This window comes from Bufo gargarizans, chromosome 4 (assembly GCF_014858855.1).
Source record: "Bufo gargarizans isolate SCDJY-AF-19 chromosome 4, ASM1485885v1, whole genome shotgun sequence".
NCBI lineage: Eukaryota > Metazoa > Chordata > Amphibia > Anura > Bufonidae > Bufo > Bufo gargarizans.
Window position 1 is genome coordinate 283,648,555 of NC_058083.1, and position 27,292 is coordinate 283,675,846.

General features: G+C 44.1%; 1 protein-coding gene across 1 annotated transcript in view; it reads right to left on the minus strand.

Moving 5' to 3' along the window:
• LOC122934089 (prolyl endopeptidase) overlaps positions 1-27,292 on the minus strand; it is a 138,530-nt gene that overhangs the window by 38,658 nt on the left and 72,580 nt on the right. The window contains exon 9 of the mRNA XM_044289264.1: positions 3,471-3,668. Within this exon, the coding sequence (XP_044145199.1) occupies positions 3,471-3,668 (198 nt within the window). The remainder of the gene's footprint in view (positions 1-3,470; positions 3,669-27,292) is intronic.

The following is a 27,292-nucleotide window of genomic DNA, read 5'->3' on the forward strand; positions in this document are numbered from 1 at the left end:
CAAAAACGCGTATGTCCCACAAAATGGTACCAATAAAACCGTCACCTCATCCCGCAAAAATAGAGCCCCTACATAAGAAAATCTCTCAAAAAATAAAAAAACTATAGCTCTTAGAACATGGAGACACTAAAACATCATTTTTTGGTTTCAAAAATGCTATTATTGTGTTAAAGTGAAACAAATAAAAAAAAGTATACATATTAGGTATTGCCGCGTCCGTAAAAACCAGCTCTATAAATATATCACATGAGCTAACCCCTCAGATGAACACCGTAAAAATAATTAAATAAAAACTGTGTCAAAACAAGCAATTTGTCACCTTGCATCACAAAAGGTGCAACACCAAGTGATCAAAAACGCGTATGTCCCACAAAATGGTACCAATAAAACCGTCACCTCATCCCACAAAAAATGAGCCCCTACATAAGAAAATCTCTCAAAAAATAAAAAAAACTATAGCTCTTAGAACATGGAGACACTAAAACATAATTTTTTGGTTTCAAAAATGCTATTATTGTGTTAAAGTGAAACAAATAAAAAAAAGTATACATATTAGGTATTGCCGCGTCCGTAAAAACCAGCTCTATAAAAATATCACATGAGCTAACCCCTCAAATTAACACCGTAAAAAAAAAAAAAAAAAAACTGTGTCAAAACAAGCAATTTTTGTCACCTTGCATCACAAAAGGTGCAACACCAAGTGATCAAAAACGCGTATGTCCCACAAAATGGTACCAATAAAACCGTCACCTCATCCCGCAAAAAATGAGCCCCTACATAAGAAAATCTCTCAAAAAAAAAAAAATACTATAGCTCTCAGAACATGGACACATTAAAACATAATTTTTTTGTTTCAAAAATGCTATTATTGTGTAAAACTTTAATAAATGAGAAAAAGTATACATATTAGGTATCGCCACGTCCGTAACAATCTGCTCTATAAAAATGTCACTTGACTGAACCCCTGAGGTGAACGCTGTAAAAATAAATAAGTAGAAACTGTGCTAAAACAACCAATTTTTTGGTCACCTTGCCCCATAAAGTGTTATAATGAATGATCAAAAAATCATATGTACCCAAAAATAGTACTAATAAAACTGGCACCTTATCCCTAGTTTCCAAAATGGGGTCACTTCTTGGGAGTTTCTACTGTAAGGGTGCATCAGGGGGCTTCAAATGGAACATGGCATCTAAAAACCATGTGGAGTTCCTTTTCTTCTGCGCCCTGCCGTGTGCCCATACAGCAGTTTATGACCACATGTGGGGTGTTTCTGTAAACCGCAGAATCTGGGTAATAAATATTGAGTTTTAATTGGCTGTTAACCATCGATGTGTTAAAGAAAAAATTGGATTAAAATAGAAAATCTGCCAAAAAAGTGAAATTTAAAAATTTGATCTCCATTTTCCTTTAATTCTTGTGGAACGCCTAAAGGGTTAACAAAGTTTGTAAAAATCTGTTTTGAATACCTTGAGGGGTGTAGTTTCTACAATGGGGTCATTTATGGGGGTATCCACTATGTAGGCCCCACAAAGTGACTTCAGACCTGAACTGGTCCTTATAAAGTGGGTTTTGGCAATTTTCTTAAACATTTTAAGAATTTCTTCTAAACTTCTAAGTCTTCTAACGTCCTAAAAAAATAAAATGACATTTCCAAAATGATGCCAACATAAAGTAGACATATGGGGAATGTTAAGTAATAAATATTTTATGAGGTATCACTTTCTGTTTTAAAAGCAGAGAAATAGAAATTTAGAAAATTGCGAATTTTTCTAATTTTGGGGTAAATTTGGGATTTTTTCATAAATAAAGGTGAAATATTTTGACTCAAATTTATGACTATCATGAAGTACAATGTGTCACGAGAAAACAATCTCTGAATGACTTGGATAAATAAAGGCGTTCCAAAGTTATTACCACATAAAGTGAGACATGTCAGTTTTGCAAAATTAGGCCTGGTCAGGAAGGGGGCAAATGGCCCAGATGGGAAGTGGTTAATCAGTTATCAGTGAGAGGCGAGGTTAACCATGGGCGTTGCGTTCCCTGTAACAGCGGAACACAACACAATGGAAAGTATAAGTATTGCCGCAACTTAACTGTGCGTTGCGTGCCATATAGTGAAGCATATGAAAAGCATAACGTGTTCGTTTTGCGGTAACGTGACGAACCCGATGCATTGGCCTTTATTCTCACAGTAGAGAAGTAATTAATTATAACTTTTTGTGAATTGGAACATTTAAACTTGCTTTTTTTTTTATTCCAATTTAAATTTAGTAGGAGTCGGAGTCGGTTCATTTTTGCCAACTCCGACTCCAGGTACCCAAAATTGCCTCCGACTCATCAGCCCTGGTATTTAGGACTGGTAGTGAAATAATTGGCTTATCATAATACACAAGTCATTTGACTGTCAAAATAGAATACACTTAATGGGATATTCCAATCTTAGACATTTATGGCCCCAGTTTCCTGAAGCCACACAACCACGGCTGGGTGAAATTTGGAATGACGGTTGGGAATACACACTGATGCATATAGTCCAGTTGTCATTCCAGTCCCTCCAAGGACCACTTTTGATAGGTACCAACCACTACACAGCAGGCTTCCCAAAAGACCTAGGAAAATATTTAGTAAGAATGGTATTTTCTATGCCGCAATTGATATCCCTTGTGCTGCCAGAGGATGTGCTTAATTTATGGCAAGGAACAGGCCTCACATTAAATTAGATGCATTCTTTGGCAGTCTGTGCAACTAAACTGAAAAATACATCGGAGCCGCAGTAGTTTTCTTTCAACATTTACACCACAAAACTGGCATAAATGAAGATAAATATGCGCTGCCTGCTGGCTATAACCCCTATCTGTCCTCACTACGCATCAGGGGTAGCAGTAGGAGGGGGAGCACCACTGTTTGGGCACCAGGAGGGGTAGGATGATAGGAAAGTGAGGAATCTAAGATATCTGTGTGGCAAACTCTGCAGAGACAAGGCATGCCTGAAATATGGGCCAAATGGAGAAGATAAGGAAACAAAACTTATTAAAAATCAGAGGAGACATCACTGGGTGTAACAGGCATGTAGTGCTGTATACTCCTGTATGTTTGGTGGCCCTGAAGGTAATGTCCATCCAAACAGGCCATTAGCACTGGGGGGAAGGTGGTAGGTTGAATCAGGAATTTGACACATATGAATTGGGGCTTGGGCCCTGGATCTCTTGACACCTAGCAACGCCCCTGGAGTGCTAGCTTTATTTCCTGCTCTTAGCCTCCTTCCTGCTACCTTATCACTCATTAGTTACAGATCTCCAAAGAGCACTAGGATTAGAAACCTGAAGACAAGCAAGCAAACCCATGCGCATCCTCAGTGCGTTTCTTATTTGGTTTCCTTGAGTACTGGCATATGCACAACATTGACAGCAAGGTAAGTAGTAAAAGAATTTAACAACAATGTTGCAAAAATAAAAGAACAACTACTCACCAGGTGATAAAAATGAAGTGAACTGGTAGAATATTTCTGAGTCTTTCTTCTGGCCACTATAACCTACAATGCTGCCAACATCCAGAGGGAAGGTTTTAAGATGGCTGCCTGTGGCAAGGTCATGTAGCTGTAACACATTCTTCACATCATGGAGGTAACATAGGACCAGGAACTTTGAATGAACACAGGCTACCCATTCTAAGAAAACAATGCAATAAAAACAATTGTTTTAATGTGTTAGCTAATTCATACATTCTCACATCAGAAAACTTTGATATCTTGTCATTATTGTATACGTAATATGATAATTACCTGTATATACTTTCAAGGCATGTCATTTGAAGGCAACACTAGGGGGTTAAAGGGGTAGTCCAGTAGTAAATGATCAGATATACAGAGGCTAGGTGATAACTGCTATATTTCTGGGAGTCCGACCACTGAGACCTCCATTGATTGTTAGAACAGGAGTCTCGTGTTCCTACCACACTGCCTCACTGTTCAAAGCCTATTAGACTGATGGAGACAGCTAAGTAAAGTGTTCTTCTATCTTCGTCAGTCTGACTTTCAACTGTTAGAGATAGGTGGAGGTCCTAATTGTCAGAACCCAAGAGAAATAGCAGTTACTTTTTATAATTCATTATTAATGGTTTTTCAGTTTTAAGCTCTTAAGATGGCGTACATGTATGTCATTGATCATGAGGGGGTGCATACCATACCATACTAAAAAGCTATTTTAACTGCTGCATCCGATAATGCCCAAAATATCGGGGGTCATTTATAAAACTGGTGTAAAGTAAGCCCATAGCAACCAATCAGATTCCACCTTTCATTTTGGACAGCTCCTCTGGAAAATGAAAAGAAGAATCTGATTGGTAGATATGGGCAACTAAGCCTGTTCTACTTTATACCAGTTTGATAAATGACCCACATCATGTTGTTTACTATGTGCAGAAATGCCATAAGAAAAAAAGTTCCCAACGTTAGAATTGTTGTTTTTGGGCACCTCCTCCCCCAAAAAAATTAAATTAAGAAAGATCAAAAAGGTACCATTAAGGAGGACCTGTCACTACTCCTAACGTCTGTTTTAGTAAACAATTTCACATACAATGAAAACTAAGCTCTATTATTTAAAGAATAAGCTCACCTTAGACTGTTGTACAATATCTACTATGGTGTCCATAGTTTGAAAACTTTTTGTGCAGAGTCTGTAACCTGTGGGGTTCTTTTAGAAATCCTTTCATGTAAATTGAACAAGAGATTACCGACCAGAGCCAGTAATAGCATTGATTTTGAATGCATTAAGCACTGACTTCCCCAGTGTAAATAATACACCATAAGCACGCATTACTGTATGGGATTCCTGAGAGCAGCATATCTGGGAGTAGACTAAAAAGACACTATCATATAGTGTGGCATTGCCTACTCTGCAAAAGTAGACTATGTACACTCTTAAATATAGTCTATGTATTATAATGTTTTTTTGTCTGTATGGTCCTCTACAATGGTTTTTTGGTCCCCCCCAAAATATTCTGATCACAGGCCAACTGTGAAGACAAGATGCACGATGTAAAATGCACGCGGTATTAATCTCTCTACAGAAGATTATCTTTATGGCCACTCTTCTACAGTTGAGACCATAAACTTAAATTCTAAAATAAAAATTTGGATATTGGAAATAATCATCTACCGGTAATGCTCAATTTGATAATCCATGTTCATACACCATATTAGGGCATATAGACATCATACAAGGGAGGTCCGCTGGTGGGTACTACCGTATATGATCCACAGCAGAGATTCCTGCTTTGGCAGACCCGGTTCATTCATGTATTAAAGGGACCCATTAATTTAAACTACATCTCCACTGTGACAGTAAATAAGCAGCTTCTAAGGGGGCATTCACATGATCCGATCAATATTTTTTGTGGAATGTACGCAAACCATTTAATTTCTACAGGGCCGCAAAATATGCAGACAGCACATGCATGTTAGGAGCAATAGTTATGTGAGGACACACACACATGGTGAACAGGCTCCGGACAGCTTAGACAAACCAACAGTAGAGAAGATTTTTGATCCACCGACAAGCACAAGTAGGACATGAAGAAGGCTTTTATTTGGTGAATGGACAACGCCTTTCAGGATCGGATGGCTCTCTATATAGGTTATCTAATGTAAGGGTAAAAGGGAATAGGTTGTACTAGACAAAACTGACATGGTAGCAGTAGATTACCCAAAATAAAAATGGCCGATTGAGATGAACGATGCTTAAGTTGTAGGATACCACATCTATTGCGCATTCCAGTCATCAGATTCATCACCAGTCAAACATTTATGGGACCAGCTGGGGCTCCAACTTCTACATCCTAAGAGTGTACAGGATCTACAGGCTCATCTGCACCAACTGTAGGCAAATGTGCAGCAGGATATCATATAGGACCTGTATGACTCGATGTCCAACCATATCTCATTTTGTATCTATGCTAGAGGCAGCCCAACAAGGTACTAAAGCCTCCTTTCAATTCTACAGTTTCCCCCAATAAACATATCAGTTCACTCTAATATTGTAATCACTTAGGCCCCATGCACACGGCCGTTGTTCACAGCCGTGTGCGGGCCGTGGAACCGCGGCCTGGATCCCTCCTGAGAGCAGGAGCGCACGGCGTCACTGGTTGCTATGACGCCGTGCGCTCCCTGCTGCCGGCACAGTACAGTAATACACTGGTACGATCTATACCAGTGTATTACTGTACTGTGCCGGCAGCAGGGGGCGCACGGCGTCATAGCAACCAGTGACGCCGTGCGCTCCTGCTCTCAGGAGGGATCCAGGCCGCGGTTCCACGGCCCGCACACGGCTGTGAACAACGGCCGTGTGCATGGGGCCTAAAAATTATCATTACATTCACACATACAAAGTTTCATCCGATTCCAACAACGCCTTCTTGGAGCATTATCTTTTTTGTCATTGAGTGTATACAGTGGATGGAAAGCTCCTCACCTGAATGCAAGCTGAGCTGCACTACCCCATAACAGGCACTACACAGTGGATGGAACTTGCGCATTTTGGTTCCATTCAGTGTATAATTTCAGGCACCAGCAGCTACCTGAAACAGATGATTGCTGTGGGTATGGGGTCAGCCCCCCCACCACTTGATATTTATGATCTAACCTGAGTATAGGCTATTAATATAAAGTACCAGAAGACCCCTTTAATGTGTGCTGAGAAACCATTTCCTACTCCATTACACCATCATCTGTTGAAACATGTGGTTTAGGCCATACTCCTAAGTCCATAATGTTTGTCTTACACATTTCCATCAGATTCTGCACCATATAGCATAGACACTTCATAGTTTGATGACCTGTGGATTCAGCCAGTGTTGCAACCAGAGTGGAGGCATGAAATGCTTATGTAAGCTTCTATTTCCTTCCTGTCTACTCCAATATTTAGCTATTCTCCTCTGACCTATCTCACTAATGTGTTTTTGACCACAAAATTGGTCCTTAATGGATGTAAATGCTAATAAATATACCCTATAATATTGTGGCTCAGCAGCCACCTCATACACTTGATAGATTTTCTTTGTAATTACTGGGTGACGCAACAGAATTTTGCTCACTCTATACTGCTACTACAGGTACTGTATCATTTTTACACAGAGTTAGAATTTAAACTCTTAAAGGGGTTCTGATTTTTTAGCAAGTGCCTGCAGCCTTCCTCCGTAAACACAAGATTTTATACTTACCTGCTCTCCGCTGCCCCAATCTTCTGAGATGCGTCCGTTGTGTTCATGTTCCGTCCCTGGCTTGTTTTCTTCTGACTCTGCATGGGCATGGCCATGTCAACACTGAAGCCAGTCATTGGCCAAGCAGCACAGGAAGAAAACAAGTTAAAGACCAGAATATGGACAAAATGGAGGCACGGTAGAGGACTGGGTGGCAGGGAGCAGGTAAGCATGAATCTTCTTTTTACGGAGGCAGGCCATGCAGTTGCTGAAAAATCAGTGGTCCTTTAAGGACCAAGCCAATTTTCATTTTTTACTCCCTGCCTTCCCAGAGCCATAACATTTTAATTTTCCATTTACATAGCTGTACGAGGGCTTGTTTTTTGCATGACAAGTATACATTTATTTTAAATTTAAGGGAATTTGTCAGCAGATTTGAAACTGGCTGATCTGTTGCATCTGTGTTGCTTGCATGTTTATAAGTGCGTGCACTGTTGAGAAAAATAAAGTTTTAATATATGTAAATCCAGTTTTAATATATGCAGATGCCTCTATGAGTAATGGGGACGTTGTCGTTACACCTAGATGCTCTGCTCTCTGTAACTGCTGCACCCTCTGCACTTTGATTGACTTCTCCTAAAGTCAAAGTGGAAAGGGTGTGGCAATTGCAGAGAGAGCAGAGCCTCATGGAGTAACAGCAACGCCCCCATTGCTCCTAGAGGACCATTTGCATATATTAAAACTTTCTCATCAACTCAGACACATATAAAAATGGGACCAATACAGATGCCTTTAGCTACCAATCGTACGTGCAACAGGTCAGTTTCATAGGTACAAAACTGCTGAAAGATGCCCTTTAATGGCACAATTTTATATTGCAATGTAGTGTGGTATAACTGACTTGTTACCTTTTTTTCTGAGGGTCAATACGTTTATATACACAGTTGAGTCAAACTATTATGACCACTTCCTACTTTCGACCAGCTAATGAAGGAAGTCATGAGCTAGCTTGGTGGGTATATAAGATGTGCAATAGGCCGTCTGCATTCAGATCCCTTGTTGCTGTCATGGGTAAAAGGGGCGATTTATCAGAGTTGCAAAAAGGGATGATTATTGGCGTTCAAGCCATGGGTGGCAGTATTTCCGAAATGGCGTAGTCGGTGAACTGTTTGCGTACTGCTGTGGCAAAAGTGTATTATGAGTGGACACCACTGCAAATAAGCAACGTGGAAACTGCAGAGCACCTTGTGCCATTGATGTGAGAGAGGAACATTGGCTACAAAGGACGGACCAACACGCTACAGTGGAGCAGCTCACTGCTGAAAGGAACCAAGGCACTACCAGATGTGTGTCTAAAACAGTTCAGTGAACCCTACTGGGGATCCGAAGATAGATAGTCACTGCACCTCTGCTAACAAAGTTGCAGCAGAAAAGACTAATTTTTGCAGAATTGGAATTGGACCTCTGCCGATTGCCTTCTCCAATGAGTCATATTTTCTGCTTCATCAACCAGATGGACGTTGGGGTGTCAGGTGAGAAACATCAGAGAACAAGCACTTTGCAACCATTGTTGGTAGAATACAAGCTGGTGGTAACAGCCAAGGGCGGACTGACCAGTCAGGCACTTCGGACATGGTCCGAGGGCCCGGCCAGGATAGGGGCCCGCCGCAGCTGTGCTAAAGAGCTATTTTTCACCGCCTATTTCGCGTCCCCTCGTCACGTGACCTATTCCTCCCAGGAGCCCATACATTAGAGGCTTTTTCTAGTTGGAGGAGGCTAAAAGACCTTTCATGATGTCACGACCACATGATCCTGCATGGGCGGAGTCAGTTTCCTGGGCTGGCTGTTCAGCGGGAGGAGGTAAAGGACCTGTGATGATGTCAAGACCATGTGATCCTGTGTGGGAGGAGTCAGGCTCACAGGCTGTGCAACTGGAGGAGGTAAAAGGACCTGTGATGCTGTCGCTACCCTGTGATGCTGTATGGGCGAAGTCAAGTGGGATTCCCTAGGTAAAGTCTGTGACCAGGGCTCCACCTATGTTGCAGATCTACAACTTTCAGAATTTCTTGCCCACCAAAGACTGCCAGGACATGCTCAGAGTTTTAGCAGCAGCCTCAGAGCCACAGGTTGGAAAATGTTGGTCTACAGAATTATTTATATATCTTAACTTGAACAAGTAATAGTTCATTTGGCTTCATTTGTGTCATCCTCTAGGCTCAAACTTGCTTGTTTCTTTGTGAATGTACACTACTTGAAATATATCAAATTCCCTTTTGTCCTCTTAGTGAAATTGGCACCTCCTAACCTCCAATGGCATCAGGGATTCAACAACTTTTATATTTTAAAGGGTTGTCAATTATCCTATTGGGGTATCCTAGATTGGTCCTAGAAGGGGCCTATGTTTTGGATGTTCATTAATTAGCACAACTGCCCCTTACCTCATCCTAGTGGTGGTCCCAGCCCTTCTGTACCTTGGTGCCTCCATTAAAGCACCTGTGTTACAGTGTGTCAGCACACAGAGAGCCCTGCATACAACCTGCTGACTGTCTCCATCTAACATAAGCTTTTCCAGGGTGAGATCCACCTGAAGCTGCTCGGTTCTTTCTTTCAGCCAGATGTTCTCTGTGATTTCTGGGATCTGTCTACAGTACTCTGTGAGAGTCTGTCCCTGTGTGTGTGTCTCTCTGTGTGTGTGTGTGCGCCTGTGTCTCTCCTTGTGCGTGTGTGTCTGTGTCTCTCTGTCCCTGTGTGTCACCATCACCATGCCCACAGTGTTCCTATGTCTTGACGCAGCTGCATCAAGACATTCTGTGCGGGGCAAGAAGAAAAGGAGGAGGCAGCGCCGCCAGCATGGAGTCCGTGGGAGAGACATAGGGAAGTGTGTTGAGCGAAATTGTGTTTTAAGTTCGGCGTCTAAAGTTCGGATTATCAAAGTGTCCCGTTATGGATTCCGCTACCACGGACCATAACGGAATTTAGATTCCATAACGGGATACTTCGATAACCTGAACCCGAACTTTAGACGCCGAACTTAAAACAAAAGTTCGCTCAACACTAATAGGGAGGCACACTAAGGACGTAGGTAACACTACCACATTATCAGCACTAGTGTTATCTGTAGTTTTACATAGGACTGCAGGTAACACTACTACAATTTCTGTACTCAGATAGCCATCACTGTGTTATCTGTGGTGTTACATAGTACTGCAGGGGACATCTACTATATATTCTGTACTCAGAGAATTATCACTGTATAGGGGGACCCACTGAGACTTTATCGCCCAAGGGCCCACATGAGCCTGAAGCCGGCACGGTGCGATGTGGGTGGGGCTGTAGGGTGGGCGGGGACACAGGGGCCCCATAATCTCCTATTGCCCGGGGGCCCCATGAGTTGTCAGTCCGCCCCTGGTAACAGCGTTACAGTCTGATGAATGTTTTTGTGGTATTCTCTGGGCCCACTCATCCACGTGGAAGGCAATTTCAATTGATCTGGGTATGAATTCAACCATACAGATCACGTACAGCCATACATGCCGATTGTCTTCCCTGGGGTGGATGAGTTCTTCCAGTAAGATAATGCAGTAAGGCCTGACCGAGACTTCCAAGTACTATCCTGTCCCCCTAACCTGTGGGACCACCTTGATCATCATGTTCGTTCTATGGATCCTTCTCCACATCCTCTAGCAGCTATGGGATGATCTTTATTGTCTTATTTATTTTTAATATGGCGAAAGGGATGGGTGATAAAAAAAATAAAAAAATTGATATTTTTTTATTTGTATTTTTTCTTTATAAACTTTGTTTTACTTATTTTAAGCCTCCCTTGAGGAATTAAACAAGTAATTGTCTAGATTGCAATGAATTACCATTGTACTCTATTGGAGATTTGTGGCAGGCCTTGGATCCTTCAGAGGGACTGAGGCTGCCATAGTAATCCGACAACTCCTTTGATCTCGGCATGGAGGAGCCATTTGAAGGTTTCCCTTCAGGCACACGGTGGCTACAGCGCCTGTTTACCTTCTGAGTCTGTGCCATGTTTAAACCCTGGACTTCCTCTGTAACTATATGGTGGTCATCCTTATGGGATTAAAGGGCTTATCCCATCAGGTTGACCACCGTCCAAATATCCTCTAGCAGACTCTGCACAACCAAATATTACATGCCAATTCACTAGGATAGCTACAAATTACTACAATTTTCATGCAACAGAAATGAATGGTTGCATGCAACCAAACCCTTAGTGGCTAGCTGATCACCTTGGAAGCTGTATTCTAAGACAGATTTGTCAATTTGGTAAAAATCCTGTAGGCTAGTTTACTAGGTTAAAGGTTATCTGAGAATTTGATATTGATGTCCTATCCTTCGTCATCAATATCAGATTGGTGGTGGCCCAACTTCCAAAACTCTTACCAATCAGTAGTTCAAAAAGACCACGGCATCTAGACCTCTTCCTAGGCCTGTTACTTTACCTTATATTGGTCATGTAGCCTGGGTGCAGCTCAGTTCCAATCAAGTTAAAGGATCTGCAATACTAAGTATAACCGCTATACAATGTACAGCTCTGTGCTTAGTAAGCTGTGAAGAGACCACAGCGCTCACCTGAGCTGCAGCGAGTGCCTTGGCTACTTGAAACAGCTGAATGGCAGGGGTGTTGGGAGTTGGCCCCGCTGATCTGATATTGGTGACCTATCCCTGAGGATAAGCATCAATATCAAATACCTGGATAACCAATTTAAAGAGTCACCGTACTTTCACACAACTTCACATAAATCAATAGTACAAGCGACCAGAAGAAACTTTGTAATATATTTTATCAGTTATCCAAAATGTCTGAGAGATCTGCCAACTAGACATTCAGCATGTACAGTAGAAAACTGCTAAGAAAATGCCAAATACACGAGATATACGTAGTGGCTAGAAATTGTGTTATTCCTCATGTACACACACTGTAATATTGATTAATGCAGAGTTTGTTGTAAGGTTAGGTATGCTTTAAAGTAGCGTTATTTTTGCATTAATTTTTTTTTTTTTTACATCCTTTTGATTGCAAGGTAGGTAATAAATCATTTTATTTGTATTGTAAATAACATTTTAGAGGCCACTTCACAGCAGTGTTTGCATAAGATATTACAAAAAAAAAAGATCACAGATTGGTTCCGATAAGGCGTAGTGTTTTCATTTCAGTTAAATTCAATGCTGGATCTCCAATCAGTACAAAGCAGATTGGTGCCATAGAGGAATACAGATGTTGCTTCATAAAGAGCAATCTCCTTGTCAGGAATAATCAAATCTATTTATCTAGGCTGGGATTTATGAAAGAGCAAGAATGAAAAGTATACAATAGCATCTGCGCAAGCAGAATGAATACACCACAAAGGGCCAAATGTGTGGAGCAGTTATTAATAAAAGGCACACATTCTTATCTGTTGTCATTATCCTTTTTCTATGAGATTTCTCCCTGACTGGAAAGCTGCAGAGCAAGATTTCTATTGTGATGAATGTGGAGTAGATAAGGAGGTTACACAGTGAAAATGGGACTATGTAAAGATGCTACATCTGAGTATTCAGTATATTATTCATCAGTGGAAAGCATTCACACTTAATAAAAGTGATCTGATACTGTTCTACAATGAAATGTAGTTAAAAGTGAAAACTCCCTCAATGACATTCAGATGTCCTAGCAGGGCATATGGACAGAGGTTTGAAGATAGGCCTTTAAATGGTTCTTTTTCATCCTTAGAATTGGCCATCAAAATAAGCCCCAAGGGGTCTGACTCTTGGCACCCCGCCTATCAGTCGATTGATGTAGCTGATGCGTTTGGGTGAGCACTGCAGCCTTCTCATCGTTCACCTGTATGCCATACATTTAGCAGTGGTTGGGCTACAGATTGTAGTTTTGTTCCACTGAAACAGCTGAAATGGCCCCTTCAAACAGCAGATCAGAGACAAATTCTTTCAGAATGCAGCCCTGGGGCAAACAGGAGGAAGCCGCGGACAACCAGGCACTTTAGTGGCTGCTTGAAGGGAAATTAAGTATTACATGGCGACCATTTAGATAAGTGGGCATTTGTGAAATACAAGGAAATCCTCAACCAGAACAGGAGCCGCTTGTACAGAACCCATTTATCATGACTATATGCCATAAAATCTAAAATATCCTGTCCCAATGTCCAGGCCCCTCATATACATTATACTTACCTGCTCTCCAGGAACCACATCGCTTAAGATCACTGCGTGGCCGCCGCTGCATCTTCCCGTCACGCAGATTAAAACATCCAGCTTGGGGATTAGCCAAAAGCAGGCTTCAACAGGAACGAGTCTCCCTAGCAGCGGCTGTACAGGGATCCGGAGCGACGGAGAGCAGGTAAGTATGATGTATACGAGGGGCCTGGGCATTGGGTCGGATATTTTAGACTTTGGATAACAGCTTTAAAGGGAACCTGTCATCTGGATTTTAGGTATTGAGCTGAGGACATGGGCTGCTAGATCGCAATATCCATTCCTTAAGGACCCAGGGCGTACCGGTATGTCCTAACTTTAAAATTTCATTGCGGTGCGGCGGGGGGTTAATAGTTACAGGATGTCCGCTGAAATCATTCAGCGGGCATCCTGTCACAACGCCGGGGAGGGATCATTGGCGATCGCCGCAAACCGCAGGTCAATTCAGACCTGCGGTTTGCGGTTTTACCTTATCCAGCGGGCAGCAGGCGGCGTTGCCATCGGGTCCCCATGCGGCCGTAGGGGGGACCCGATGGCATGGAAAGCAGTGCGACGCCTTCCTTCGGGATCTGCGCTGCCTTCCGGTGACGAGCCTGTGAGATCCAGCCCCCTGGATCTCACAGGCCAGAAGCTGTATGAGTAATATCACTCATACAGCCAATGCATTCCAATACAGAAGAATTGTAATGCATTGTAAAAGTTAAAGTCCCAAAGTGGGACAAAAAAAAATAAAAAAATAAAAAAATAAAAAAAATTCTCCCCCCCAAAATTAAAAGTTTCAAGGAAAAATAAACAAAAATGTCATTTCCCCCAAATAAAGTTAAAAAAAATTGTTACAAATAGGGGGGAAAAAAGAGGATACCTAGACATATTAGGTATCGCCGCGTCCGTGTCGATCGGCTCTATAAAAATATCACATGACCTAACCCCTCAGGTGAACACCGTAAAAAATAAAAACTGCGCTAAATAAACCATTTTTTGTCACCTTACATCACAAAAAGTACAACAGCAAGCGATGGAAAAAGGCATTTGCCCACCAAAATAGTACCAATCTAACAGTCACCTCATTCCGCAAAAAATGAGCCTCTACCTGAGACAATCGCCCAAAAAATTAAAAAACTATGGCTCCGAATATGGAGACACTATAGCATCATTTTTTTTTGTTTTAAAAAAGCTGTTATTGTGTATAACTTACATAAATAAATAAAGTATACATATTAGGTATCGCCACGTCCGTATCTATAAAAATATCACATGACCTAACCCCTCAGGTGAACACCGTAAAAAATAAAAATAAAAACTGTGCTAAATAAACAATTTTTTGTCACTTTACATTACAAAAAGTGTAATAGCAAGCGATCAAAAAGTCATATGCACCCCAATATAGTGCCAACCAAACCGTCATCTCATCCCACAAAAAATTAGACCCTACCTAAGATAATCGTTCAAAAACTGAAAAAATTATGTCTCTCAGACTATGGAAACACAAAAACATGATTTTTATTGCTTCAAAAATGAAATCATTGTGCAAAACTTACATAAAAAAAAAATGTATACATATTAGGTATCGCCGCATCCGTGACAACCTGGTCTATAAAAATATCACATGATCTAACCTGTCAGATGAATGTTGTAAATAACAAAAAATAAAAATGGTGCCAAAACAGCTATTTCTTGTTACCATGCCTCACAAAAAGTGTAATATAGAGCAACCGAAAATCATATGTACCCTAAACTAGTACCAACAATACTGCCACCCTATCCCGTAGTTTTTAAAATGGGGTCACTTTTTTGGAGTTTCTACTCTAGGGGCGCATCAGGGGGGCTTCAAATGGTACATGGTGTCAAAAAAAAAAACAGTCCAGCAAAATCTGCCTCCAAAAACCGTATGGAATTCCTTTCCTGCTGCGCCCTGCCGTGTGCCCGTATAGCAGTTTACGACCACATATGGGGTATGTCTGTAAACTACAGAATCAGGGCCATAAATATTGAGTTTTGTTTGGCTGTTAACCCTTGCTTTGTTACTGGGAAAAATGGAAAATTTGCCCAAAAATTGAAATTCTGAAATTTCATCTCCATTTGCCAATAACTCTTGTGGAACACCTAAAGGGTTAACAACGTTTGTAAAATCTGTTTTGAATACCTTGAGGGGTGCAGTTTCTTAGATGTCACTTTGGGTCACTTTTATGGAGTTTCTACTCTAGGGGTACATCAGGTGGGCTTCAAATGGGACATGTAAAAAAAAAAAAAAAAAAAAAAAAAAAAAAAAAATGTCCAGCAAAACCTGCCTTCCAAAAACCATATGGCATTCCTTTCCTTCTGCGCCCTGCCGTGTGCCCGTACAGCGGTTTACGACCACATATGGGGTGTTTCTGTAAACTACAGAATCAGGGCCATAAATATTGAGTTTGGTTTGGCTGTTAACCCTTGCTTTGTTACTGGAAAAAAAATATTAAAATAGAAAATCTGCCAAAAAAGTGAAATTTAGAAATGTTGTTATCTCTATTTTCCACGTATTCTTGTGGGACACCTAAAGGGTTGACAAAGTTTGTAAAATCAGTTTTGAATACCTTGAGGGGTGTAGTTTATAGAATGGGGTCATTTTTGGGTGGTTTCTATTATGTAAGCCTTGCAAAGTGACTTCAGACCTGAATTGGTCCCTAAAAATTGGGTTTTTGAAAATTTCTGAAAAAATTTAAAGATTTGCTTCTAAACTTCTAAGCCTTGTAACATCCCTAAAAAATTAAATATCATTTTCAAAATGATCCAAACATGAAGTAAACATATGGGGAATGTAAAGTAATAATTTTTGGAGGTATTACTATGTATTATAGAAGTAGAGAAATGTAAACTTTGAAATTTGCTAATTTTTTTAAATTTGGGGGTAAATTTTGTATTTTTTTTATAAATAAAAATGATTTTTTTTTTTTACTTAATTTTATCAGTGTCATGAAGTACAATATGTGACGAAAAAACTATCTCAGAATGGCCTGGATAAGTCAGTGTTTTAAAGTTATCAGCACTTAAAGTGACACTGGTCAGATTTGCAAAAAAAAAGTGTAAACTGTAGTGAAGATAATCTTCTTACCAGTCACTGTATTTGGGAGATATCTCCCTTCTGATCCTCAGCTGTGTCATGTGACCAGCACTGACTTTGCAAATAACAGTAGGGGAAAAAAGCCAGTTTCTCTATGTATTCCTAAGGGAGCCTCAATATCAGCCTCATAGGAATGAATACAGAAGTAACTGACTTCCGGTCCTACGTCAGTTGGAGAACAGTGTTGGTCACATGACACAGCTAAGAATCAGAAGGGAGGGGATAACTTACAAATACAGACACTGGTCAGATTACATTCACTACAGTTTACATTACGTACCTTCTAACAGGTCAGAGAATATTTTTTTTGGGGTAGTGCATCTTTAAAATAATTCAGATAGGTTTCCTATCTTAGTTACTGCTACACATCCAAGATGCAATAGGCAAAGCTATATACATATAGATTTTTAAAACTTTACATTACCATGATGTTTCCTCTGAACTCAATTTCTGAAGAAGACTAAATTTAGCCCAAGTCTCCGCTGAATTAATTAACCCCAACTGTTTGATTGCTATGGAAAGGCTGATTCACCATAGTAAGAATACAAATGATTAGTCCCTTGATTAACCTTGAAACGAAGTTGGTAATGAGGTGAAATTGTTGTATCCTGCAGTAAACAGCAGAAAATTAGAACAAAAAATAATCATTTTTACATGTCTGCTGGATGTCCATGGAAAGAGTCACGGTATTCACCATGGTAATTAAAGTGTCTATTCATAGAGCAGACACTGAGGAATAAACCAGGCCTGTGTAAGCATACTAAGGGAGGATGTACAGTATGTAAATATAACATCTCTGCATTCATAGATTATTAACCGCAGAGGAAGGCTATATATTTCATGGGGAAAGTGTGACAATAAATTGCACTTCACCATACAGTATGTCAACTACTTACGATAAATGCAGACTGATGCCTCACACAGATAAGGAGGATATAAACTTATGAGTTTTCTGGGATTTTAATATTGATGACCTCTCCTCAGGATAGGTCATCAATATCAGATTGGCGGGGGTCCGACACCCGGCACCATCGCCGATCAGCTGATTGAAGAGAAGGCAGCGCTCAGTGTGAGTACAACCTTCCCTTGTTTGTTTACCCCTTGCATCTCGATTACAGTGGCGGGTAGGTGAATGGGTCGGCCTGCAGTTACACCTGCTTACTGCTGCACTGTCGACCGCGAGCAGGTAAACAATGAAAGGTGATAACCCAATATACAAATAAATGTACGTCCCTCTTTATAATCATGAACCAATCCTAAATGGAACGTTAAAAAAAATAAAAATTATGTTTGTGGCATCATAAAAATGAGGCCGCAGACCACTAGTTACAAGTCAAATCAGGCTGTAGGGTGCGCCAGAGGCGAGAGGTCTATATGGATTGTATGATCAAAACACCCTCTGTGGATACCCTGCTTACGGGTGGTGATGAAGTTCTCCAAATCAACCCATCTATCCACAGCACCCTACTGAAATAAATCACTGCACATGAGCCATATCCCTAGCATATATCACAGGAAACAATAGTAAAAGAGCCTGCACAAGGTTTAATGCGGGCTAAAGATACTATTATACCCCGAGTAGCTTCTCAGGGGAGGTGCCATGAGTTTGTAAACTGCAATCCGATAGTAATATCGCTCATGTGCAGGAATATGTAGTCATTCATTTTAAATAGTAGACGAGAATACTGTTTAAAAAACAAAACAAAAGGAATACAGAACATAATAATAATGGTTTTATTTTCCTTCCCATTCAATTGTTTTAATTAGAAACCATTTAGGAACAAGTTTGTGCTGCTGTAAACATGTGAATACTCTGACTGGGTGGTAGTTCCTCATCTCTTCCAATCTCACCAAAATGGTCTCTTTCTAGGAACTCTGTGTTCAGACAGGGTGATACTCTGTTCTCAGTGAAAAGCCTTATACTATTTTGTACACTTTAGATTAGAGATCCTACTTTTGGCTAAAAACTGCATCAAAACGACATGCATTTTACATCCGGTTAACCGTCATAACAATTGCAAAATACATAAACAAATAATGAATATTCCTAGCCTTATGTGTGCACTACAATTTTATTCTATTCAAGTGAAATTTTAGGGGGTGTTTCCATGGTGGATTTTTACTTCAGAGAAATCTGGTAAAGAAACTGGCAGAAATCCTAAAGTGATCCTCGTGTGTCTACCACAGTTTTGCATTTAGCTTGCTGTGTAACTGATGGGAAAAATCTGTGTGTGGACATCAGCCACGGATAAGGGCGGGTTCTTACCAGCATTATAAATTCCGCTATAGGGTTCCGTTATAACAGAGTTATAATGGAATTCTAGGACTGAATGCAAAACAGAAGCCTTTAAGAGGCATTCTGTTTTGCTCTGTCCTAATACATGTCTCTAGCCACAAATAACTGTTCCATTTTGTTACATTATACATAATGGAAATAGAAATCCCGTCGACAGGACTCTTTTTTCCATCACGTATAACGGAACAAAATAGGAATAGTTATTTGTGGCCATAGTTAGAGATGAGTGAAAAAATTAGTTATAATGCTGTAACGGAGATCCTTCTCCGGAAACATTAGAATGTACTGCCTCCGATGAGCCGAAGTCCGTTATTCACGAAGTCGCACGCGACTTCCTTGAATCACTTCAATAATTGGAACCGAACTTATCGAAGTTATTCAACGAAGTCTTGTGCGACTTCGTAAATAACTTACTTTGGCTCATCGGAGACCATACATTCTAATACTGTACGGAGACAAATCTACGTACAGTAGTATAACAATTTTTTTTTGCGAAGCTGCTTCAAATGTAGCATCTGAAGCTTGTTTCGGTCATCTCTAGCCATAGACATGTATTGGGATGGAGCAAAACGGAATGCCTCTTAAAGGGTTCCGTTTTGCATTTCGTCCTATAATTCCATTATAACTCTGTTATAATGGAACCCCACAACAGAATTTATAGTGCTGGCGAGAACCCGCCCTAACTCCAGCTTTTGCGCAGTTTGTAAATTCACAAGGAAATCACCCGCAATTGAATGAACGTCAGTGGGATTTTCGTTGAAGTCCAAACACAAAATCTATGGCTGTCAATGTATGTTTGTAAAGCTGCGAACAAGATAAAATGTAGGAAAAATGCTCAGAAATATAATGGCGTAGAAAATAGAAAAAGAAAGAAACAACACTACACACACAACGTTTCTCTTATCTTGGTAAAATTATTCCAAACTGTTGATGAACTTCATCAGACAAAGGACTTATTTCTGGCCAGGTTTGCTGCTCGCAGTTTCATGTCTAAACCTAATAGGTTGGATTCAGCCTGTCAAAACACTTTACATTCAGAAAGCAATTACCCGGATTCTTCTTTGCTAATTGGAACATCTTGTGCACCTTTTGAAGTGTAATGGAAATTTCATTCTGCATACAAATTCGTAACGGATATATTTGAAGCATAGTGCAGACTGTAACAACACAGGCAAAATACATACTAGATTCACTGTACATGGGTCCAGTTACTACTGTGCTTCCTAAAAACATTATTTTTTTGTTTCTATTCTTGAAACATTAGACAGTAAGGTACAAAAGTAGGAGTCCATTTTTCGCTGCTTATTTCATTTCTATCTAAAGTAGCCAATAACTATGAATACTACTACTTTAGGAGGAAAAACAATGGGGGTCATTTATCAATCTGAAATACGCCTAAATAGGGCGGTTAGTTGCGCGGCATGGGTGGGGACGGGCAGTTAGCCCAGTCTCATTTACCATTTTCTATGCCTGAAACAGGTCTAAATATAAGACAGCTCTGAAGCGGTCTTCCATTTAGAACTGGCAGAGGCTGGCGCTTCTTTATAACTTTGGCTTCTTTATAACTTTGATCCACAGCCAGTTTAGGGGTTTATTAAGACTGGCATCTAAAATGCCGGTCTTAATAAATGTGCCCCAATATATTTAACACAAAAAAATGCCACAAAAGCCTCCAAAATGATTTGCCGTGTATACAGTTTACTTTTGTTTCAGCTTCCACTATATAAAAAGGAGTTCAGTACAGTAGGCAAGTTGGACCCAAAATACCAAGGCTGGTGTGTCATGGGCTCATGAAAAAACGATTACCAGTAAGTTTACTCTTGGCATTTCCATTTTGCCCTATAACAGCACCTATGAGAGATTAGACCAGACAAAATCATGCCAGGACTACTGCTTTAAGTACCTTACGACCAAAGGCAGGGTCAAATCTAGCCTATAATGCCTGAAAAAGGTATTTGGCGAGCTCCATGTGGTTGCCTGGTATAATGCGCTGATAAACCTTCCAATACCTCAAGTGCTCTTGAAGAATATGCTATTTTGAGAACACTGATAATCTACCATGATAGCGTACAACTAGAAACATTTCCACCCTGTAACCTATAAATATCTAATAAGACAACTTCTTACATCTAAATTATGGAACCCCCTTCACCCTCATTTGATGGATTTTCCTAGGGATAATGAAAATGCATGGCCAGGTTTAATTATCACTCAGTCCTCCAGAATAGTTGTATAAGGAGGTACAGCAGACATGGCAAAAATTTTCCCCACCCTCTTAGCCACCAGGAACCCAGCTATATGACAGGAGCGTAATAGGGATAGAGTCCAAAGGTTCAAACGGGGCCTGAGAAAGACTGGAAAGAACTAAGCTCAAATCCCAAGTCGGAGTCCAGACTTTTTGTGAAGGCCTTAGGCCCCTTTCACAGGGGCGAGAATTCTGCACGGATGCAACGCGTGAGATGAACGCATTGCACCCGCACTGAATCCGGACCATTCACTTCAATAGGGGTTTAAGATGAGTGGCGATTTTCACGCATCACTTGGGCATTGTTTGAAAATCGCAGCATGTTCTATGTTCTGCGTTTTTCACGCAACGCAGGCCCCATAGAAATGAATGGGGATGCGTGAAAAACGAGATTTTTGTATAACTTACCAGTAAAATCTCTTTCTCGCTCTTTCCTTGGGGGACACAGAAGACCTTGGGTATAGCTCATCTCCCTAGGAGGCGTGACACTAAGTGAAAACTGTTAAGCCCCTCCTCCATCAGCTATACCCTCAGCCTGGAGAGAGAGACTGCCAGTTGCGTGTCCAAGTAGTGAGAAAAGGCAAAGTCCAACAAGTGGAAACAACAAGCCAACTACCCAACGGGTAAACAAAACTCGGAAACCGTGCAGAAAAAAACCAATGAATGGGTGGGTGCTGTGTCCCCCAAGGAAAGAGCGAGAAAGAGATTTTACTGGTAAGTTATACAAAAATCTCGTTTTCTCGCCCAATTTCCTTGGGGGACACAGAAGACCTTGGGACGTTCAAAAGCAGTCCGAGAGGGGAGGGACCACAGCACCAAGGCGAAGCACCCGAAGGCAGCAAGGAAATGCCACCTGCAAAAACCAGGCGGCCCAAGGCAGCAGCCGCCGCCGAAGCCAGAGTACGCACTCAGGAGAACCTGGTAAAGAGTGCAAGGAAGACCGTGGCCACCCTGCACAATGACATGGCTGAAGCCCAATGCCTCCGGCCCCGGAGGCACCAACCGCTCTGGTGAAATGAACGGTGACACCAAAAAAACAGAACCCTGCCCTTGAGCAGTAACCACAGCAATAGCCATTTGGTTAAAGCGGAGGAAAGCACCCAGGAGCCGTTAACCTTGGCGCGGACCTCCTGGAAACAAGAGACCGAGCGTCGACAAGAGATGTCCAAGCAAAAAACTGCAGACACTTTAAGTAACAGAGTCCCAGTCGCAGGTCCAGGCCAGACTGGAGAAGACCGAATCATGGGAAGAGAAAGGCAGAATTGGGTGAATGCCCAGCTTCCTAAAGAACCCCAGGGAAGACCCTAAGTCAGACAACAGAACCTGGACGAAGCACGGCCGGGAGCGAACACTAGCGTGCTCGCTGGACTCGTCTGGGCAGACGGGAGGAAACCCAATGCGAGTAAGCGCAAATCAGTGACACGGGCAAAAAGGTTGGGAAAACTGGTCCCGTCGGCCCCCGAGCAACGCCGTCCCGAATCCACGCGGAGTGGGGGAGCAGATGGACAAACGGAAGGAACCGAAAGGGACCCGGCCAGTATCCAACAGACTCCAGGACAAGTCAGGCTAAAGTCCTTGTCGTTGTAGCCACCACAGGAAGGTGTTCTACAGTCCCGGTGTGGGGGCTTGAAGGGTAATCTTGACAGAAGAAAGTAGGCCCGCCAGGTTACCGAGAAGGTAAAGTCCAAGCAGGACCATCGCCCAGAATGGTAAAAGTAATCTGCACCCAGCGGGAGGACAGAATGCGGCAAACCCGGTAATAGGCACACAGCTAGTACCGCCAGTGTGAACAATGGAGACAGTACGAGGTCAGAAGGAACACCGGGACCATCCATATGAACAACCATGGTCTCCCCAGGGGGGAGGGCAGTGAAGGAACAGCCCCTGAAGCCTGGCCGGGGCAGAAGCCACATCGGCGTAAAACTGACCCAGGAGAAGCCAAAACAGAGCCGTCGAGAGAAAAATAGCCGAGAAGACGGATGACACCCTCCAACCGCAAGGAGGAGTGGGCAACAGGGAAGCCACAGGACCGCTCAAAAGCAGAACTCCGCTACTCCGAGATGTCCGGCTCACCAATTCGCAGAAGGCGAATACCCTAACGAATCGAAAGTGGAGGTCCCTGAGACCTGGGTAATCGAGCAACCAAGAGAAGTTGGGCGACCTGCTCGAAAAGAGCGGCTAGAACCTGGTAGCAAAACAAACTGAAGCACGGAGGGTGCCAACAGGAAGGACTCAAACCAAAACGCATCCAAGAGGAGGAATGGCAACAGGCGAGGGAACCGTAATCCCGCCAGAGCCAACGTAGACTGCGAGGGACGCTGGAGACAGCACTCTCGACCATGTGACCGCTTGCGCTGGGAAGCAATGCCACAGGGTAACTAATGGGTACGCATCTAGGAACCACAAACACTCCCCAGGCGGAAGGGCCAACGAATATGGTGGATACCGTCACAACGGAAACACCAAATATACCCTCCGAACAGAGAATGGATACCACCCAGCTCGCTGCAGTAGAGAGCAATAGAGCCCGTCCAGGCCAGGTGAACAGAAAGATCTCTTCAGAGAAGAGTGCCAGGCCGGCGGCAATCACCGCATCCCAAGAGAAAAACGTCAAGTCGCAGGAAGAATGGAGGCATACGTACAAGCAGCCCCATAAGCAGTGAGAAAGCCAACCCACCTACGGAAGGAGAAGGCATACACGGCCCAACAACGCACAGAGTGCACAAGAGCGTCCGCCCACTGCGAAATAGTCATACAGCAAGGAGGGCCAGCCACAGAGTCCCACAGAATCCACAGAAGTGCAAAGTGCAACCGGAAGGGGGGACATACACAAGACTAGTATGGCATGCGACGGAACGCAAGCAGTCCGCCCAGAAGAGAGGGCAATGTACTTGGCAAACATTGCGGGCAGCAAGCGTGCAAAGCCCGCCCCACAAGGGGGTGATGCCCAAGACCAGCACCTACTTCAGAGAAGTAAGACATACCATATTCCGCCCAGAAGAGGGCCATGCACATGGCCACACCGCATCCAGCAGGACGTCCACCTAGTGAAAAGGGGACATGCACAGGGTTATCCTAGCATTAAGTGAGTGTGCAATAATCCACCAAACACCGAATTTTGTGAGAGTACAACTACTCCGCCAATGAATGGGGACAAGTACAAGTCCAGCACAGCATATACAAGGACAGTTGTGAGTCCTGTGAGCGTACAAAAGTCCACCCATGGAATGAGGGGTGGTCACGCACAAGGCCAGCACCGTATCCAATGGGAGTGCAAGCATTCCACCCATCTTAGAGGCCAGCAACGTATCTGGTGAGAGTGCAGTATGCTGCCCAGAAGGGGGAGCCATGCCCATGGCCAGTATTGCAACCAGGGAGAATGCGAGCACCCCGCCATGGATGGGGGTCAGGCACCTGTCCAGCAGCACACTGGCTAGAGAACAAACACAGTCAGTGAGAGTGTGTGTATGTTGCCTGAGGAAAGGAGACATGCCCATGGCCGGCAGCGAATCCAGTAAGAGTGCCGTACACCGCCCACGGAAGGGGGAACATGTATATGGCCGGCAGTGGATTTAGTGAGTTGCAAGCATCCCACCATGGAAGGGGGTCATGCACGCGGCCAGCAACTTACCAGCGAGAGAACGACCCCAGTCAGTGAGGGTGTATGCATGGCGCTTGAGGGAAGAAGGCATGCCCAAGGCCGGCAGCGAATCCAATGAGAATGCAGCATACCGCCTATGGAAGGGGGTTATGCACATGGCCGGCTGCCCAGCACCATAACCAATGAAGTGCAGTATTCCGCCTAAAGGAAGGGGGTCATGCACAAGACCGGCAGCGAATCCATGAGTGCAGCATTCCGCCCCTGGAAGGGGGTCATGCACAAGACCGGCAGCGAATCCAGTGAGTGCAGCATTCCGCCTATGGAAGGGGGTCATGCACAAGACCGGCAGCGAATCCAGTGAGTGCAGCATTCCGCCTATGGAAGGGGGTCATGCACAAGACCGGCAGCGAATCCAGTGAGTGCAGCATTCCGCCTATGGAAGGGGGTCATGCACAAGACCGGCAGCGAATCCAGTGAGTGCAGCATTCCGCCTATGGAAGGGGGTCATGCACATGGCCGGTATCAAATCCAGTGAGTGCAGCGTTTCGCCTATGGAAAGGAATCACGCACATGGCCGGCAGTGAATCCAGTGAAAGTGCAGCGTTCCCCTATGGGAGGGGGTCGTGCACCAGACTAACACCGTATCTGGTGAGAGTGCAGATTCCACCTATGGAAGGAGGACATGCACAAGACCGGCAACGAATCCAATGAGTGCAGCATTCCGCCTATGGAAGGGGGTTGTGCACATGGCCTGCAGCGAATCCAATGAGTGCAGCGTTCTCGTGCACATGGCCAACACCGTATTCGGTGAGAGTGCAGTATTCCACCTAAGCGGGGGGTCATGCACCAGGCAAGCCTGCAACCCGAGAGAGTGCAGTATCCCGCCTAGGAAGGGGTTGTCTGCACATGGCAGTTACCATAGCTGGAGGGTGACGAACTCTGCCTACAGAAAAAAAGAGAGCGCATGCACTTGGCCAGCGCTGTATCCCGGAGAGGGCAAGAACCACTTAGAAGGGAAACATGCACCAGCCGGGGAGTGCGACACCATGCCGCTCATGGAAGGAGCACGCATACAGGCGGCGCTACCGAGATAAGGCTGCAGCGTCCTGCGCAGCGCACTAGAAATCCATTAGTTAACCATTTTATGCATTTCTAAATAAAAAATAGAAAAAGAAGTGCCACCATACAGGTGCCTAGCATAGAAGTAGAGGGGGGGGGGGGTGGGGGGGGGGCGTGCCAGCCATATAGGCCCATCGGGAGCCGCCGGTACCCGAAGGGTTAACAGCCAACCAACCTGGAAGGGAGGAGGAGGCGGCGCCGCGATCCCCTGGGGGCGGGGAACCTCCAGGCGGGAAGAATTCGCGCCCGGAGAAGTTCCCGCCCTCTCCAACAGAGGCCGGAAGTTTGCGGCCTAGCAGGCCGTGAAGCCGGGGCCTAAATTGTCTGCGGCACCCGGCTGACCGGGGCCGCACAGGAAACCGGAGCGGACTGCCTGGACAAACCGGCCGCGGAAGCCCACCCCGCGGACCGGAAGTCAGGGGCCCGGGTGGAGCGCCGGAATGCGGCCCAGTAGGCCCGAAGCCTGGGCCAAAATTTGCGGCGCCTGGCTGACCGGAAGTCGCCGACGGCCGGCCGGAATCGTTGGAGCATCGTGCTCAAGCCAAATGCCGGCCGCGGGAGTCTACCCCGCAGGCCAGAACAGTTGGGGGCCGGGAAGGAGCGCCGGAGTGCGGCCCAGCTCGGAGGTGCGGCCCAGCAGGCCGGGAAGAAGCGCCGGAGGTGCGGCCGAGCAGGCCGGGAAGTAAAAACTCAAGCAGCACTGCCGTCAGGAAAAGGCCCCCGGTCCAGAGCAGCGCATCGGTGAGGGGATGGGGGGACCCTGAGACCGGGTGCCCGTGAGGATGCGAGCACAGCGTTCCCAGGAGGGACGCTGATAAGTGAAGGGAGGCGATGTGGCTGCCTATTCGCAGCATTCTGCTGCTAAAATGTCCCATGAGGGCCAGAAGGGAGGAGAGGGAGCAGGGAGTGGAATGTCGCCCCGCAGCACCCCAGGGGCCAGCCTAGGTCCAGCAGTGACCGAAGAGTCCAGAGGCCCAGTATGGGGGGTCAGGCACGCAGGAGACCAGGGTGGGGGGTGGGGGACGTAGGGCTGGAGAAGCCACTCTCTCACCATAGTCGTCTTCACCCTCGGTCCATTCCAGCAGGGTCGCCCCTTCAGCTACTGGCACCGTAGTGGCAGGACGCTGGGAGAGGGACTTGGCGTGCGGGCGACCCTTGCGCTGGCGGGATGTAGGGGAGCTGGGCTGCCCTGATCCACCTTGTCTTCTGTGGGGGAGGCAGCAGTGCGGGTGACCGGCACTGGCGCAGCTCAACCCCGGGAGAAACAGAGAGGTCTAGTGCGTCTCTGTTGTCCCTGATGATTTGGAACAAAAAGAAAAGAAAAAAGTAAAAATCAAAATTTAAACAAGGAGAAAACAGCCCTGCAGAGCAGGGAGTGTCTTGCCTCCTTGGACACTAAGCAAAAACTGGCAGTCTCTCTCTCCAGGCTGAGGGTATAGCTGATGGAGGAGGGGCTTAACAGTTTTCACTTAGTGTCACGCCTCCTAGGGAGATGAGCTATACCCAAGGTCTTCTGTGTC